Source organism: Apteryx mantelli, chromosome 2, assembly GCF_036417845.1.
Source record: "Apteryx mantelli isolate bAptMan1 chromosome 2, bAptMan1.hap1, whole genome shotgun sequence".
NCBI lineage: Eukaryota > Metazoa > Chordata > Aves > Apterygiformes > Apterygidae > Apteryx > Apteryx mantelli.
The window spans coordinates 159,128,292-159,147,022 of NC_089979.1; the positions used below are offsets into that span (position 1 = coordinate 159,128,292).

At 36.0% G+C, this 18,731-nt stretch overlaps 1 protein-coding gene across 3 annotated transcripts in view; it reads left to right on the plus strand.

Moving 5' to 3' along the window:
• Positions 1–18,731, plus strand: part of ESYT2 (extended synaptotagmin 2) — a 95,845-nt gene that overhangs the window by 63,450 nt on the left and 13,664 nt on the right. For 2 of the 3 annotated variants that reach the window (XM_067291929.1, XM_067291931.1), the window contains 8 exons: positions 3,158–3,278; positions 3,974–4,150; positions 4,569–4,651; positions 5,980–6,028; positions 6,747–6,836; positions 7,368–7,463; positions 14,707–14,769; positions 16,823–16,897. In XM_067291929.1, the coding sequence (XP_067148030.1) occupies positions 3,158–3,278; positions 3,974–4,150; positions 4,569–4,651; positions 5,980–6,028; positions 6,747–6,836; positions 7,368–7,463; positions 14,707–14,769; positions 16,823–16,897 (754 nt within the window). The remainder of the gene's footprint in view (positions 1–3,157; positions 3,279–3,973; positions 4,151–4,568; positions 4,652–5,979; positions 6,029–6,746; positions 6,837–7,367; positions 7,464–14,706; positions 14,770–16,822; positions 16,898–18,731) is intronic. The other variant, XM_067291930.1, reaches the window with a different exon arrangement.

Consider the following 18,731-nt stretch of genomic DNA (forward strand, 5'->3'; position numbering starts at 1 on the left):
TCCATTTGAATATGAATTAATATCTCTGAACTTTTTGCCAGGTCTAGGATAGATTTATTTATGCCTATACCTTACTTCATAACACATGTGATCTTAATTAAATACTAAGGAAGGGCCTGATAACCTTTCCTTCAAAGTAGCTATGGCATAGTTGCCTCTGCTCTTATTTGCTGTTGTCTGACCTAGGTCAGATAGTTTTATCTATTAATTGTCCTTTCTTCAAGTATATGCTTTGCTGAACATAAAGACAAAGCTCTCTCTTCTTGCCAGGAAGGGAAGTTAACAAAAGCTGGAACAGAACAAATAGATCTGATATCTGAAGGCCTAACATCTGCTGGAGTTGTGTCATCAGACTTGTATTTTGAAAAGCTCTTCCTGCAACGTATGCTTGTTGCTCTTGTAGTTACCATCACCTCAGCTCTTTTTCCTCTTAATGTTAAAAGTGCTTGAGATGTTTATCTTAACCTTTTATCTCAAGTCTAATAAAAGGTAGGAGCTAATTTCTTGGCCCATTTTACAGAATGTTTAGCACTTGTAAGTTCAAAACTTGAAGTTTAGCAAAACTGAATTGAGAAAGATTGAAAAGCGACGTGTTACAATGACGACTAAAGGAAGCTACTTATTTTCACAGAATATAATTACCTCGTGGTATTAGTTGCCTTAGGAAACTATACATTTGTGGGATTTCAGTGTTCATTTATAATAAAAACATTTGTGAATGTAACTGGATAAACTTAGCAAAAAAGGAAGGGGAATGAACACTCCTGTTTTAGGACATATATGAATGAACGCTCAGGATTTGAGAGGAAATATTTCCTCTGAGCAATATATTAGCCTAATTGTCCACTGTAGTCTCTTTCAGAGTAAAAATACAGGTCTGAATAGACCTGTACATTGATCTTCATGCAACCTTGAGTTTCCTCTGTTCTAGTGTATTGGATGCCATTAAAAAGTCAACCATGTTCTATCACATAATCATAGTTTCTCTAGGTTTACAGTTGAAGTGATGAAGAAAACTGATGTCACAGATATAATAGGTGCAGTGACCAGTCTGCAATTGATTTTTCATGGCAACCACTGCCAGAAAAAATACACCTTTTTGTATAACCTAAAGATTTGTAAGCAAATAAATGAAGCAGCACTGTTACAGCCACATAATTCAATGTGGAGGGACCACCTGCTTTTCCTAGTTATACGAACTGGCCAAACAAGGTATTACCTCTTCCAGCAAACCTTGCTTTTGGTGGTTGTATCAGTAGTATTGTTTTTTTTCCCAGTCAGGATTAATGTTATGTTTTGAGGACAGTAGCCTGTTTTCTTATGTTCTGGATTTACCATTCTTTTCTTCTTGTAGTAATAAATATAATGAATCTAGTTTTGTTATAATTTAGCAATGAGAAGCTTAGAAGGGTAAATATTTGAGGTTAACTGGTAATATTCCACCCATTACAGTTCAGCCTGTAATCACAGGTTCTTGTTGTTGTCTTACCATTAAGCATTTATTTTGCTGTGTTTTACTTGAACTCTAAAACCTCTCATTATGGGCTAAAATTTCTCAAGAATGTAGTTTAAAGCCTTTATGTGGGAATTTCACCTACTATGTCTCAGCTCCTTTATTTAGCTGGTGACCAAGCACCCAACACAGATAGAAACTTTCTCTTAGGAGTTTAAAATGCTTCAGTGATGCACAAGTTTCAGTGCAGTATTTTAGTGAGAGAGATTTCATGCAGATGTCTCCATTTACATGTTTACCCTTATAAATTAGAGACCAGGCTTCTGGCGTAGATTCCTGTGTATGAGTTAAGGGAAAAGTGCAACTTGACAAGGTGTAAGGCTTTTAGTCTTCCTAGACCTTCCTAACAGGTGCGTTTGTGGTGAAGCAGGGCAGCCAAGGGGATATAAGCTGTCCAGGTTGCAGATCTCTAGCATTAAGGATCAATGGGAATTTGAAATGAGCCAGGTTGTATTTCATGGGTTTGTTCTGTTACCCATCTCTACCATACTATGTTTATTGTTTGCACTGTAACGTAATACATACTTAAGTTTCATCTGGAAAGAAAATTTGCTGACAACTTTTGTGTTCGTGTAAGTATGCCAGCTGCAGAATCAGAACCACTCCCAAGTGCTGATCCAGTCTTAGAAAAACAACTCCAGGCGATTCCACACAGTAATGTTCTCAGTAATCAAACATCTTATGTTATCTGTGTCTTAAGTTCAGAAAGACTTTAGAAAGAGTCTTAAAGCAAGTGTATTTACTCAGAGAAATCACATGTGCAGGTCATCCCTGGAGCTTTAGCAAGAGTGCGCCTGTACTTCAGAAATACCTAAGTATTTTTTGGCACGGCCTCTCTGACCTTTGGCTGCAATCCATGGTGAAGTGCCCCACTGCAGTTCTACCCTTGTGCCAGCGTAGGCAATGCAGCTGGAGAGTGGTGCTTGTCTGACAATGTACTGATTTGTTGCCAGTTCAGACCCAACTGGGTGAACTCTGAGATTAGGAGATCTTTTCGGGGGGGAGAATCGGGGCTGGGTTTTTAACGGTTTGTTACCAGTGTGATTGTATTGCCGCTCCCTTTTTGCCACACAAAACCTGTTTTGCCTGCCATAGGCTCTATTTTACTTGTACGCAGAGCATGTTTTCTTTGCGTTTCTGTTTTAAACGACAGTCCTCCTAGCTCGAGAGGACGCCTGGCTTCCTAATGATAGAGCAGCGCTTAACTTGCAGGGGCAGTTAAATCATTACTGAACTACAAAAATAGATACCAGTTAACATCCATTTCATTGATACGTAATGGAGGCAAACAGCCTTATGCGACAGCCTTTTAATCTGGGTAATTTTGAAGGGAGGGGGGAAATTAATTACAGTGGCAGGAAAATGAGAACTTTATGTGGGCATCTTCTGTTTCTGCTATTTTGTATCAGCTGCTTCCACCTGGTGGCCTTTTTGACAAGAATCCTTTCCCCCCAAAAAATAAAAAGGCTATTTAAAGCACAGATGTGTCTTCTAGTTGAAAACAAGGTGAGGCTGTGGAGCAGCAAAAGGATAAAGGAGTTCCTATAAAGTTTTGTGCTCAAGCAGCCTCAGCATACTAGTGTGACATAAAACATGTTTAAAATGAATTCTCATGAAGTAACTGATGTTTTTTTTTTCCAATAGTGGCTTATCAGATACAATAATATTGGATATAATATCCAACTACCTGGTCCTTCCAAATAGAATTACAGTCCCCCTTGTCAGTGAAGTGCAGCTTGCTCAGTTGCGGTTTCCTATACCAAAGGTAAGGATGTTTCTGTTAATAATCTGGAATTTTTTTTGTAGTATTTATTTTTAAAGATGGGCACATATATGTGAATTTCTAAATATAGTTATTGCAATAGTACACAATATCATAAATCCAGTCACTTAAAAATAAACAAATCCATTTATCTATGGAGTTAATGTTTGATGATAACAAAAACAAGGGGGAGGGGGTTATTTTTCTGTCTTGCTAGAATCTTTCATATATTACCTAATGAAGTAAAGTTCAATTGTATAAACTAAAAATTAAGTAGCATGTGTTTTATTATTATCATCTCAAATTATTATTAGTGCTCTTCACTAAAAAACTGTTACTACTTATTACTACTCATTTCCAGTACCATGGAGTTTCTTGATGTAACTGGCATGTTTCTGATTGTTGATGACAGTTTTTCTTTTCCGGAATCTGAGTACTAAGTCTGCTGTGTATGTGGATCATCATTGATATCCTTCCATTTACCATGTCCATCTTGCTTTCTGCAAGTGGTAGGAATCCAAAATAGAATTATTCTTGCTACAAAATATTTGGAATACAGAAAAATATCCAAATTAGGAGATAAGTTTCGTGTTAAGGAAATAGCAATTGAAATTTTAAAAAGTATATTGCATAAATTGTGGTGACATAAAGGTTTACTATTCAGGTTACTAGATAAACAGATTTTTTTCCTTTTTCAGGGTGTTCTAAGGATACACTTCATTGAAGCCCAGGACCTGGAGGGGAAAGATACTTACTTAAAAGGGATTGTCAAAGGGAAGTCAGATCCTTATGGAATCATCCGTGTGGGCAACCAGATTTTCCAAAGCAAGGTCATCAAAGAAAATCTCAATCCAAAGTGGAATGAAGTTTATGAGGTATAATCAGTTAAAAAGTCATATTGTGTGTTCTGTAAAGTTGTGTTCTAAAAACTGTTTTACTAGATTAAATATTCTGAGTGTTTCCTTGAGAAACTTCTTGTTGTCTCCCTATAGAACCCCAAAGTTCTGTAACAAAACAGAAACTCCCTATTGATTTGTACATTTTTTTTTTCTAGATTGAGCCTCAATAAGTCTAAAAACCAGTCTAGTCCCTTAATACCAACAAATCGTATCTCAAAAGCTCTTAAATTGCCCTGCTCATAATAGATTACATATTTTTAAAGCATTTGGTTATTGACATGTGTTAATAAATTCATGGAAGCATTGCCGTTCAATATTTCGTTGTTACTCTGACATTCGACAAAGCTAGTTTGTTTTGCTATTGATGGTGCCATCTATGTTATTGTACTTCCAGGCCTTAGTATATGAACATCCGGGACAAGAGCTAGAGATTGAGCTTTTTGATGAAGATCCAGATAAAGATGACTTCCTGGGAAGGTAAATGTTATGAAGAATATGTTTTTAGGTATTGACAAAGAGATTAAGTATTTTGGTGTAATCTTTTTAATTTTTATTGCATTTTTTATTTCTGCTATATTATTCAATTTATAAATTACATATCTTTTCAAAATTCTGATAGTAAATAGCTTTCTAATTCTTTGGATTCCCCATGTATATAAATAGATGTATTAAAAATATGTATGGGGTATATGTGTGTATGTACAGATATATATTTATACAAAAAAAATAAGGTAAGTGTTGTGTGTATCCAGAAAGAAAAGTGTGTTTTTTTGATTTTTTGCTTTCTTTAAAAGAAATTAACCCTGCTTGCTTTAATGTTCTTAACCTAGCATGAAGTCTTGATTATTTGCTCAGGCAAGATTGATAAAGTTTTATAACTGCATATCTTCTTCATCTGCATAGTTTTAAAAAGGCTAGCTCAGAGTTTATTCTTCTCTAAAAGCTGATCTTAGCAGTTTGATTAAAAAAATAATTTTGCTGTAATGCTTTTACAAACATTGCTCACTGTTAGCTTCCATAGGCCTACCTCTAGTGTTTACCCATAAACATACCTGGGTTTTAGTCAGCTTCTTTCTCCAGTAATTTGTCACCTTTATTTCTTGCAGAGTTTTGGAGCTTCCCATTGTTGCTTTCCATACAGAGTAGAACTCCCTTATCTTTCCAGCTCCTTCTCTCTTAACAGGAGCAACAGTACCTACTTCTCCTCTCATTTATTTAAAGAAGTAGGTAGTACCAAGGCTTCTTTTCTTTGCACTTCCCTAATCTTACACTGAAGGGGGGGGAAAAAGCAGCAGCTTGATCATAATGGGTACATCAGTACTAGTAAAATAAAAGGCTAAGGCAAATGTTCTTGCACTGGCATGCAGTTGTCTGTACTGCTTAATTTTTAGCTCACTCCCTGGTTTAGCCTGTGCAAACTAGCACTCTCCTAGACAATGCCAAAGCATGAAATGGGTCATAGGGTATGTCCAGGGGCTGTTTCCAATGGGTAGTTTGGATGTGGTCACTATTTTGAGAGTTTAGTCATATGTATGCGAGCCATAATGTGCCAGTTGCCCTTCAAGCTACAAAATGGGCTCTAGTATAGGCATATTTTCTATTATTCCATATCCCTCCTGTTACAGCTGTTTCATTCCCTAGTTCTTCCTCTATTGCTGGCTAAAAGAATAGCACTGTTCTGCTCTCTTGCTCTCAGTAGAAGCCTCGACATTCAGCAGGCACGGGGCGGGTGGGGTCAGTTCTGTATTGCGGCTTTTGCTTCTCCCCTAAAATACCGTGGGATTTTTTTTGTTTGTTTTTCCTAGTCTGATGATAGATTTAATCGAAGTTGAGAAGGAGCGTCTTTTGGATGAGGTAAGTATTTGGTAAGTTTTGATAAGAAACATACGCTGTATGTTTAGTTGTTCATCTTGTTTTTTGTTTTCTTTTTTTTATGGAGATGGTTCCTGTATCCCTTACATGCAAGAACAGCCCTAATGCTATAAAAATAGACTCCCTGACCATCAGTGAAGTGGTTTAGGGGATATCTGAATTGGTGGAAGAACAATGCAATTCTTCTTCTGTCTTGGCGTTTAATATTGCTACTATGTTAATGTAAAAAACAGTGACCTATGTATTTGGCAAGGATTTTTTTCTTCTAGGAGAACAGCTGTTTGCTTGAATTAACTACTATTAGACTTAGTAGATTAATTAAACTAACTTACTGGAAAATTGAAGTTTTGTCCTATATGTAAGTGAGATTTTATAGTAATGTTATGTGGGGCTTGTATTTCAAGAACAGTCTTACAGAACTTACAGATTTGGTATCTTAGAATGCTTTTATTACATAGTGTGAAGGCCTGCATGACCATTTTTGTATTATGCAGCTGAATAGCTATTCTTTGTCTTAATACTTAGTGTAACTTTGAAACAATTTTAAACAATGAATCAGATCTTTTCAGGTTATGCAGATTTCAGCTCTACTGGATTTCTACTGTGGCTTAACATTTGTTAAATGCCCTAAAGAGCCAATTGCAGTCATATGTATTTGTTTGGTGACAGGTTATTTCACATTACTTTGCTTAACTTTTAGTGGTTTACTTTGGATGAAGTGTCCAAAGGAAAATTGCATTTAAAACTGGAATGGCTCACATTGATGCCAACTGCTGAAAATCTAGACAAGGTATTAAAGGAACACATTATATTTTATCCTAATCTTTACTTTTCCTTTTTTTGTTAAAAAATACAAGTAATTTAATTCTCTAGCTGTGATAAATTTGGATAAACCTGTAATTTTATTCTAGTGTAACTTTCTTTACAACACATCAATCATACCTTGACAGTGTGCTTTTGTGGCATGGGATTTTAAAAGGCTTCTTTTTCTTCTTTTCTCTTAATGTTACAGTTTGAGAACATCCACTGACATTTCATTAGATTGGGAGATAAAATTGGCCATGATATGTAATCTGTCCAGTATTTAAAAAAAAAAAAAAAAAAAAAAAAAAGGCAAACTAGGGATTGGGGTGGAATTTGTTGAAATATCTATATCTGTATTTATATAGAGTCTTTAAAAGTTATTGCTTTTTTATGTGCATTTGTGAATGTTTGGGCTTGGGGAGATATTCTTAAAGTATTTTTCAGGAATGGGGCTGAAACGATACCATGTTCTTGCTTGATTTGCAGAGGAAGGCTTACAGTATATTTTTTGGTTTAGGTGCTAACAAGCATTAGAGCTGATAAAGACCAAGCCAATGATGGGCTTTCTTCTGCATTGCTTATTCTGTATTTGGACTCAGCAAGAAACCTGCCTGTAAGTCATATTCTGATGGATGCCCGTTGTCATGGGTATCTTGCTTACTTCCAGCATGTCTTGCTTGGTAGTGTGCCACACTGCTTCACTAACACACATTATGCCATGTTTTCTCTACCTGTTCTCGTTTCAAAAACGTGTAATGTAAGGTCCACATTTCTAGTAGTATGGTATTACAGATATATATCTAATAAACTGTTACTCTTTAATCAGTGTGAATTTTCTTTAAAGAATGCTCCTTTCCTGGACTTGAAAGGCTGCATGTTTTTATTATTCAGTGTTTTCCATAAATAGTATGGGATCAGCATGGGGAATTAAAAGGAATTAACTGGGAAAAAGGAAGGCTGCTTCCTCAGTAAGGTAAACTTGCTTGCTTTGGTTTAGGATATGTGGTAGATTTGAAAGTGCTGAAGTCCTCATCATGAAATTAATAGTGTCCAGTTGATGTTACAGTGGCAGAATACTTGTATGTGATCTTTGTCAGGTTGTCGTTTGAAGTATCATTCACTTGCATGTGCAAAATGTACGCACAAATAAAACGTCCTGTTTCTGTCGTTCTGTGGATTATACTATGAGAGTCTGAAGTAGCTTCTTTTGACAAGCAGAGATTATTTTGTAGTTTATTTCAGGTTAGTAAATTACTGTTCATGGTTGCAAATAATAGCAATAATAAAGTAAACCATACCACACAAAGAGATGTGAAACATAACACTGAGTTTTACTGTTTTTTCAGTATTGTTATTTGATGAGAAATTCTGGAAGCATTCACTGAAATACTAATAAAACAGTAAAGTTTTCAAGGCTTGGGGGTTTTTTGATGCATTTTACAAATTTCTCCACTCAAATTTCCATTAAAATGCAGCATCAAACAGAGGAGTAACAAATGAAACCGTAGCAGCCTAAGCAACTTCCATCTCTGACTAGTGATTTCATATAGTAAACACAGTATGTTTGGAGCTGTGTAGAGCCGGGTTTGGAAATGGTAGTAACAGGTTGTTTTAGAAGCTAGAGAGATGTAGATCACTTGGATTTGAGTCCTGCATTATCTTTTTAACCTCACTGTATTGAATTGGGGGAACCTGTAGCATAGCAGAAATAGAGTAGAATTCAAAGATGATGCTGCAATTCAGTTAACTGGTGTGCTTAACGTTAAGTTCAGAATATTGCAACACAGAAAAATGTCTACCATCTCTTTTGTGCTAAATTAAATTGGACCCACTTTTGTATTTTCTTTTTTGACTACTGTATTTTACTCAAACTGTTTTGTTAAAGTACAGTAAAGCCTGTTACTTAAAATGACTAGTTCTGTCATCCACAATTTTCTATTTTTTTCTTACAACCTTGTTTTTCTTTATTAGGCGATCTTCCCTAGCAAATAGTCAGAGGCTTTGTCTTAAATTTAGTTTTTTCTCTCTTTTTTTTTTTTTAATGCAAATATTCAGTAACATTGTCTACTTCCCTCAGAAAGTTTAGGTTATAAGTCTTGAGTTCTGCCTACTTTTTGGGACAGCATTTTCATTCAATGTCTTACAGTGTCTAAATAGTTATTACTTTTAACTGGTAGATCTCTGAACTCTAGAGCAACTGAGGCACAGAAACAGGAAGTTCCCTGCACAAAGCTGCCTAGTTAGCAAACCTGGGAACAGGCGTCCAGATGGGATGGTTCCATCTGATGGTCTGTCTACAGTGCAAGATTGCCTGGGTGGGGCTGAGAGTAAGGGTGGCTGTAGCTGGGCACCTCTGCCCCCCTCTTTCTTTCTTTCTCTACCACCTCAGAAATTTGCTACCAGTAACTTGGTACTTAACTTCAAGTCATTTTCTGTCCAGAAATGTGTGTTAAGGAATATGAAAAGTAGCACTGAACACTGGAAAATTTCATTTTACAAGTTTACAATCATAATATACAATACTGTGTTAAATGCAAATTATCTAAAATAGATATGGAAAGGCTTCAGAGTTAGATGGGGAGGAAATATTATGGGAGGACATCTCTTCAATTCTCTCACATGAAGATTTCTGTAGATTCTGTAAAAATACTATCATAGAGCTGCTGGAAAGATTGGAGCAAATTATAGTGAATACAACTTCTGTATGTCCATTTGATTCTGATATGGAAAAACATTTGCAAGATAAAACAAAGTGCAGTGGCTCCTCTTGCTGTGTTTGTATTCATTGATGGGGATCATGCAGTTAAATAGTAAAATTAATTGATGTCATTGCTTGTATTTGTGGGGAACAAAAAGATAAAAGAATGAAGTCTTACTGTTAAAGTTACTAATATAACAGTCAGTGTAATTTTAAAGTCTTTTGTCCACAGCTTTAATGTTAATATTAAAATATTTTCTAGATGACTAACTACTTTTTTACTACCTTCAAAATTAATTTCTTAAGTTATCATTGATCACTGGTACATTTTAGATCTTGGAGTCAATCATATTTTTCTTTGGTTGTAGTGGGTAATCCCCATCACAGGCACTTCTTTTACATAGATGCATCATGGTTGCTTCTGAAACAATTGGGATGATTTATTTGAAATATGTTTCAACAAAATAAAAATGGTATAGGAGAAGGCTTGTCCCTCTAAATTTACTTAGTTGGACCTGCCATATAAATACAAACTACTAAGGGTAAACCAGGAAAATGTTTCTGTTTACTGAGAGGTAGCTACATACCTACAAGGTGCTAACATATTGTAATAATTATGAAAAATATAAAACAAAAATAATCCACCTTGCTGTGCTACAGAAAACCTTTTAATAGATGAAACTATAATGACAAATATTTATTTACTTTTATCTGCTGTTTTCTCTGGAATCCTTTGACTGTTTTCCTTAATTTTCCTGTGTAGTAAAGCTGCTTATGCATTCATTCTGCCACAATCCCATCACTCTGCTTTCTCCTTCCATTTCCATCTTCCTAAGAGTATCTACGAGGGAAACTTTGGGTGTGGATACTTAAAAGAGAGGAGAGCATCGGGACTAGTCTTTTGTGAAAACACTACCTCACTCTATAGAGCACTATTTGTGAGTTCTCTGGTATTATTTGTATTGTATCTTTTATCTGCCAGAGTGTGAATTAGTGCTACTAAAGCCACTCGCTCTAGTGGAATGAGAGCATGCAATTTGTTTTCCTGCATGGTTTCAACAAGTGTGCATTGTTTTTTGTGCTATTTTTATTGCATTTTGAAGGCTGTTTAAATTTCATTGATCAGCATATCATTGGGTAAGTAATTAACTCTTTATGATTAAAAACCCAAGATAAGTTTGTTGTAAAAGCTCTTACACTTAACTTCAATTGCTGATTCACAGAGAAATAAAATACGTACTGTACCAGCGTACTGTGTGCTGCCAAATTGTTGGCCTTTATTGCAAAGAAATGAAACTGTAATAAATATTACAACTGGCACCCCTACAGTATTTTTAAAAGGAGTGTGTTTGTAAGAACTTGCATCCTCTCCACACTGATTCAAGTACTGCTTAAAAAATGTGTGTGGTTCTTTGTGCTCCCCAAACTATAAATTCCCTTGTAAATTCTATTTCACTCCATTATGTTCCTTGTTTTGCAGATTCCCAAGCTCCTTTTCGTTTTTTGAAATTAGTCTGTAGTCAGGGAAATCCCAGTTTAGGGGGAATGACCAATTAATATTTTTTGCTCGATTTTAACATTATAAGATTATAAGAAGCTAATGTGTCTCTAAACGTCTTGCACTTAAATCTTTAAACACATACTTTTGTGATCTTCAAAAAGAATGGGAGTCAGTTCAGAATCAGAACTGTTTCCCCAGAGGGAGCTGGGTGCGCCCTTGCAGCTTGTGCAGAATGATTGGTTGCTGGCTGGCTGATTTTGATTCGTACCATACTCTTTGATTAAAACAAAAAAAACAAAAAAAAAAAAAACAAAAAAACCACCCCTTTTCGATGGTCCTTTCAGTTAGTTTTTGTGTGGAAGTTCATTTTGAAGTATCAAACAACTTACCTCCAGTACCAAATTTTGTTTAAATTTAATGAATACATATGCACTCCATAAGCATAGTTATCTAAAGTTAGAGAGAAAAACCCATAGTTTATAGGTGTCCTAAGGATTCAAACTATGTATTGTATGGTTCAGTTATTTTCTTGGTATTAAAACTGGTAGGCAATTGCTGTTCCCCTTTATTATTATTATCTAATTTCTTAAATAATATTTTAAATATTTGATAAAACTGTAGCACTCATGTTGTTTTCTTAGGCTCATTGCTTTAGGACATACCGTCTACATATAACAACACCCATTTAGATGCTGGATAAAACTTTCTAAATCCCCAAAGCATGAGTCCGAGTTGAAAAGCAGCAGTTCAAGATGACCGTGTCTGGATTGCCTTCAGCAGTACTGTTAACTGGCATGTGGTTGCACGAGTGCTAGTGTTGGAGCAAGCCGGGGACAAGGTTTATGGCTGGAGACCAAGGGCCACAAGTGGACTGTAGTAGTCCACAGTGAATAACAGCTTCAGCAATTGTAGAGCTTCACTTCGTTCTCAGGGCATCTGTAAACAATTTGACGAAAATTCACACCCCTTAACTTCAGATACCCAGCTGACGTGTCTGGGTGGTTTGTGCGTGGGGAGAAGGGAAGGAGGGGAGGGCTTAAAAAGATGACTCCGTTTATATCTAATGGCAAAGGAAAAACTAGTGTCTTGAGTGCTCTGAGTTGCTTTCTAGATGCTTTTACTGACTGCTGGGAAAATAGACTTGTGACACCTAATTAATTTAAACTACAGATAAGGCAGATTTAATATCAAAGCGTAAATAGTGCTTTTAGTATAACTTCCAAAAGTGTATACCACTAGTTTTACGATACATTACCATTAGCTCGTAATGATTTTTCTTTTGATTTGGAGTGTATATAACATAAATTATACTTTTTTTTTTTTAATCAGCTCTATCAGATCAGTTTCTGTCTTCTGGTTATCAAGTGAGGATGTGCTCAAAGATTTAGTAACTTTTAAAACCTCATTTGAACCCCAAGCACAAGTTAGTGAGTCAAAATAAATAATAATGAGTGATATTTCAAATCATATCAAATCCGTACCTGACTTAAGATCAAAACATCTTGTTAGTTGTCATATAATTTATGGGATTGTTATCAGGATTTGCTGCAAAGGCATTGGTCCCTAGAGAACACTAACATGAAGTTTGATTTATTCTACTGTGTCAGTTACCAGCATAGTCCTTGGATATCTGTCTCCTTTTCCTGTAACTGCAGAGAAGCTAATAACTGTAGTGAGACAATTTTGTCACCAAAGGCAAACCTCTTACGTGGCTTTTCATAGTGAATACTCCCTCTTCTTCTCCTAATCTCCTCCTGCCCAACCTTTCAACCTCCATCCTCATAGACCTTCAGCTCCTTCCCTTCAATCCTGAAGCCTGGCAAGGCTGAAATATATTTGGCCCAGCTGATGTCCCTCCTGGCCTATCCTTGCTGTGATTCTGGAGGAATCGACACATGTTCAATAGCCAGGAATCATTGTTTGGCTGCCTTTATAATTTATCAAATAGGTTTGTTCTTGACATCTAAAATACTTTGATGCAATGAATAATTTAGGGAAAAAAAGTGTATTGAATGTGCAGTTGAAAACATGCAGGAAGGAGTGACATGAGTGACAGCTGTAAGATCAGTAACACTGTGGAGTTCCCATTTCACAGGCAGAAAGTTGCATCAGATGTTAACAGCAATGAGGTGTACCAACAGGGAACTTCAAAACAGCAAGAAGATGGTGGAAAATGTGTTTGCTTATTAGGAAGAACTGGGAATATATATGCTTCCTTACAAAAACTATTTTGAATGCAAAAATGCTCTGGAGAACACCTTTACATTAAATAAGTTCCTCCATTATACTAATAGCCATATAGTCATTGTTTATGTCTGACAACTTGTATCTTAGCTGGGAATTGAAGACATTTCTTTAAACGGCAAGCAGTTCCTGAGGCTGTCCATGTTTGCAGTACAATAATCTTAGCCCCTAACATTTCTAGATAAATAGCTGTGGAAGACTTCTTAAAATTATTTTAAGCAATTCACGATTTAAAAAAACTAAACCAAGATGTAATCCTCTCATTTTTCTATTTTTCTCCAATGAATTCCATCATATTGTCTAATCCTTCTGAAACAAGTTTCAAACCCAAATGTCAGGAATCTTGCAGTACATATTGGCCAACATTAGGATGTGACATCCCAAAAGAAAATGTAAAAAAGTATTTCTGTAGAACGAATAAATCTCTCTCTAAATGTTAGTTACTTGTGCATTTGAATTTCAGGAAGGCATTTCTTCTGGCATAGCATTAGTAATATTGAATTCTGTTCATAATCCTAGGTCATTATGCAAATTTTTGTGTTCCCACATACTTCAGCTTTTAAAGCAGAATTCTCCCTTGAAGCAGAAAGCCATGCTAAGAAAAAAAAAAAGGGGGGGGGGGAAGCCAACTACTACCATGAAGGCTGTTTCCTTTATTTAAAAAACATATTTCCTGAAATTTTTTCCTTATGAGTTAAATATTGTCACAAATTTTCTGTAACATTTTTATGGTTCACTTGTATCACTTCAAGAACAATGTATTATTATTAAAATAAAATTGAAAACTTTGCTTAGTTAATGCAAAATAGTCAGAGGTTTTGTATTGTTAAATCAGTTCAAATTCCTGTTGCTAGTATAGTTGCATATCTTTAGTTCAAATGAGTAAAGTATATTTCATTCTAGATAGCATGCAAAGTGTAATGATCTAAGGCTTACTGATACTTCTAGGAAAGTGATTTCCCCCATGAGAGAACTCTCTCCCACACTTACTTGACTTACCATCAGGGAATCTTCTATGTTGGGAAAATATACTTTAGCTTATTGAAAAAGATTCATTTAAAAGATGGTCTTTAAGACAGATGGCACTCAATAAATCCCATCTCATAAGGTTCTGTGACGCATTTTTCTTTATCATTGTAAACAGGTCTGATTAGGAAAATACAGATGTATTGAAATTGAGTATTTTCATTTTAAAGCAAAATACACATATTCAGAGAGGACAGGAAAAAAAGCAAAGTCAGATTTTGGTTTTTTTTTTTGGTGGTTCTTTCATTGTTTTGTTTGAAAGTTCTTTGTTCTTTTTACTTTTTTTTTGCTTTGTCCTATGTTGTCATGTCATAATTAACCTAGTGAAATTGCTTCATTGCATGACTTATTAACCCTTCATATGTTCATTCTCTCCTGACTTAAAAGCATAATCCATTAGAATTTAACCCTGATGGCTTGAAGAAGGCTGCTGTTCAGAAAGCCCTAAAGGTAAAACTAATATAGTTGTCCTTTTAAGGTCACAAACGTAATTGGAAATGCACAAATGCCTGCAACACTTCTCTTGCAACAGAGGATGGAATTTCTGTTGCCAGATGTGTATTTAGTGCTATTTAGTTTTTATTTAACTTTTGGTATCAAGAAGTGGTCAAGACATTGGTAAAATACTTTGGTCTGTGGTAGTTTGAATTTTAAATCAGTTGAGTGGAATAAGGACTGCTTTAGAAGATCAAAAAAAAAAGTCCTTAGAACCAGTTTGAAGTAGTAGTTAGAGAACAAAGCTGACATGAAAGCTAAGACATCTTTTACAAACTGGATGATACTTTACTGCCCAACTCTGAGTGACCAATTGCTAAAGTAATTTAGTCCTATGTGTTTTGAAATAATCATTTTTTTCAGTTATATATTTTACATTGTTTATTTGAATGCTGGGTAAATTCAGCCCAGCCTTCTGGTAAGGAAGAGATTCGGTTGAGAGACAAACTTGGAGAGCATTAACTAAGTTCTCAGCTGGAGGAACTTGGATGATAGCCAAGCTCTAATAGACTGAAATATCCTGTCAACAGCGAACTTGTCAGTGGCAGGAGTTAGAGGTGCATTGTGTTTGTACATATTGTCACTTTTGTAGCATGAATTAAAACAACTTATATTTACCTACCATCAATATAAGCAGGAGGGTCTTTTGTAAACATCTTCAGTTTACATCATTTTATGAAGAAAAGAGAGCTTCAGGTACATTTATGGAGGAAGAATAAATAAATTTCACTTACCTTTTTTTAACACTATCAGTTGGAATGTAATCTGACTTTCTCTGTGTTCCTTAAACATTTGTATTCCAGTGTCTTTGGTTAGAGCTAAATATCTTTGGTTAGAAATCATGAAAGAAAGAAATGCAGCATTCATCCAAGAAAGGAGTGCTTCCTTACCATTTTTTTTCTAAAGGGAAGTATGGTTATAAACATGGAGTGTCGCATAGAAATCAAATAATATTAGTGGAAGTGTAATGTCCAGAACATAAGTTCAGATCCAAAAATATCTAAAATAAGCTCATTCTTATTTAAAAAACTTAATTATTTGAATCACTTCATTGTAATTGTGACCTTACATGCATTGAGTAGTTTTCAACTAACTTTCTGTTTACAATGTCTGATCTTTATAATTTCCTACTGGGTAGAATTCAAAGTAAATTATTAACCATGTATACTGTATTTTCTAGGCCTTTTCAATTGCATTAACACCTGCTTGAGATGATTAACTTTCATGTCTAACTTTTTCTTAAGTTTTTGTTAGGTTAATTTAAAATGTGTGAAAGAAATATGTAGTTGGGAATGTTCCTTTGTGTGTATAATTTGATTCTAAATTGATGTTTATTTTCACAGTTTGATGTAATGCTATACAGCTGGTGAGCAAGGCTCAGATATGGCAGATGGTTGATTCTCTAATAAAGGGTATTTGGTAAACTGTAGAAATATGCATCAGGTACATTATAGTGCATCTTCTTTCTCCCCAAGGTGAAAAGGGGGGAATGTCAATGTTTTGATATTACGCCCAGTTTAATAGTAATACTGCTCTGTAAATAAAGTAAGCTTCCTGAGTTTGTGTTTTCTCCATATCTCCCATCTGCATGCAATATTCATTTTGCAATTTTAATTATGTTCTATTGGCTTTGGGGATTGTAATGCTCATTTAAAGGATGAGAAGGTGCACCTTATGAGTTTCATTCAAAGAAAAGAGAAAGGAGTCTAAAACTCCTGCTTGTTTGTAGCATTTTGCTTTAACTAACTTAGGGTGGTTGGATGTTTTCATGGTAGTGTATTAATCAGCAGAGAAGTTTCTAACCATATAAATGTCTGCCATTGAAGCTGTTGAGTGAAATGCTAAGAATAATAAATATGCATAGAGTAGAATGTATATGTTATTATTAAGAGGAAAACATTTAAATTTCAGGGGAAAGGACAGGTTTTATAAGTAGGAGTTGAATTTAACTGGAGGTAAATGCAACAGTTTATTCTGAAGACAAAGTTTTTTGCTTTTTCTTTATCAGTCAGGAAAGAAAATAAACAGCAATCCCAACCCTCTTGTTTTGCTGTCAGTTGGACACAAGGCGCAGGAAAGTAAGGTAAGCACTTGCTCCCTATACTTGTCTCTGTCTACAGACATTTGGTGGTTTTGTGTGTTTAGCACTGGCTATCAAGCCATTGAGAGCATCTACTGCACTAAAAGTTATAACTGTAACAGAAATTGCCAACAGGAAGCAAAGGATTGAATGGGCACTTATTCAATTTAAATTTCTGAGAGTCTAGATTTTGACTGATTGATCTAAATCAGTTCTTAGAGACTAGATTTTTAACTATTTGCACATGTCCTAGCACAGTAGGTTCCTGATCTGCAACTGGGATTCCTACAGCAGTGGACATATAAATAACAGTGTGGGCAAACAGCAGGCTTTGAAATACTAATTAAGATTTGAAAATGTATAGAATCATGGAGTTACAGAAAAGTCCAGGTTGGGAGGGACCTCTGAACATCACCTGGTTCAACTTTCAGTTTAAAGCAGAGCCTTAGATTAGCCAGGACACTATGTAGTCAAGTGTTGAGTATTTCCAGCGAAGGAGATTTCACCACTTCTGCAGGAAACCTATTCCAATGTCTAGTTGTTCTAATGGTACAGAACTTTTTTCTTATATCCAGACAGAATATCCCCTCAAACCAACTGATGCCCATTGTCTCTTGTCCTGTCACCATGTAGTTGTGAAGAGAGCACCTCCAGCTTCACTATAACTAACTTTTAGGTATTGGAAGACTGCGATTAGATACCCCCTGAGCCTTTGTTTCTCTAGGCTGAACAAACCCAATTCCTTCAACCTTTTTTTCACATACAAAGTTCTCCAACCCTCTGATCATCTTAGTGATCCTCCATTTGCCCTCCTCCATTTTCTTTTAATGTCTCTTGAATGTGGAGGGAGGAGAACCAAAAGTGGACACACTATTCCAGGTGTGGCCTAACAAGTGCTGAGTAGAGTAATCGCATCCTTCGATTTGTTGATTAGGCAAGCCTTCGTTGCTGCAAGGGTGCACTACCGACTTATGTTTAGCTTACTCTCCACTAGGGCTCTTGTTGACCCAATCTTCTAGTTTTTTGAGGTCTCACTGTATGGTGACTCTTCCTTCTGATGTATCTGCCTCTCCTCCCAGTTTGGTGTCATCCACAAACTTGGTGAAGCTGCATTCAATCCCATCATCCAGATCACTTATAAAGGTACTGAATAGTATAAGACCCAGTATCAACCCCTGAAGAATTCCACTTACAACCAGCTGCCAGTCCAACTTTGAGCCATTAACCACCACCCTTTGAGCTTAGCAGTTTAGTCAGTTTTCCATCTATCTTGTGGTTCATCTGTTCAGTCCATATCTTACCAGCTTGTCAACATGGATGTTGTGTGAGAAGATCTTAAAACATCTTCCTAAGGTCAAGGTAAATGATGTACACAGCTTTCCCCACATCCACTGAGCAATTTTTTTCATTATAGAAGGCAATCAGGTCAGTAAAGCCCTTGGTAAATACACCTTCCCCATCACCTTCTTTTCCTTCACATACCCGGAAATAGCCTTCATGAGGACCTACTCCATAATTTTTCAATGGACTGAAGTGGGGCTGACTAGTCTGTAGTTTCCTGGATCTTTTTGACCTTTTTGTAGATGGGTATAATATTTGCCCTTTACCAGTCATCTGAGGCTGCCTCTGATCTCCGTGACCTTGCAAAGCTACTCTGTATCGTTTTTGAAGTGATGTCAGCCAACCCTCTTCAGCAGCTTTGGATGCATCCTGTCAGGTCCGATAGACTTATGTCCAATTTTTACAGACAGACAGACTCAACTTTCTACTGTTAATAGAGACATAGAGACTTGGGACACAGAGATTTAGGGGGCTGACCTTGCCCCTGAAGACCTGA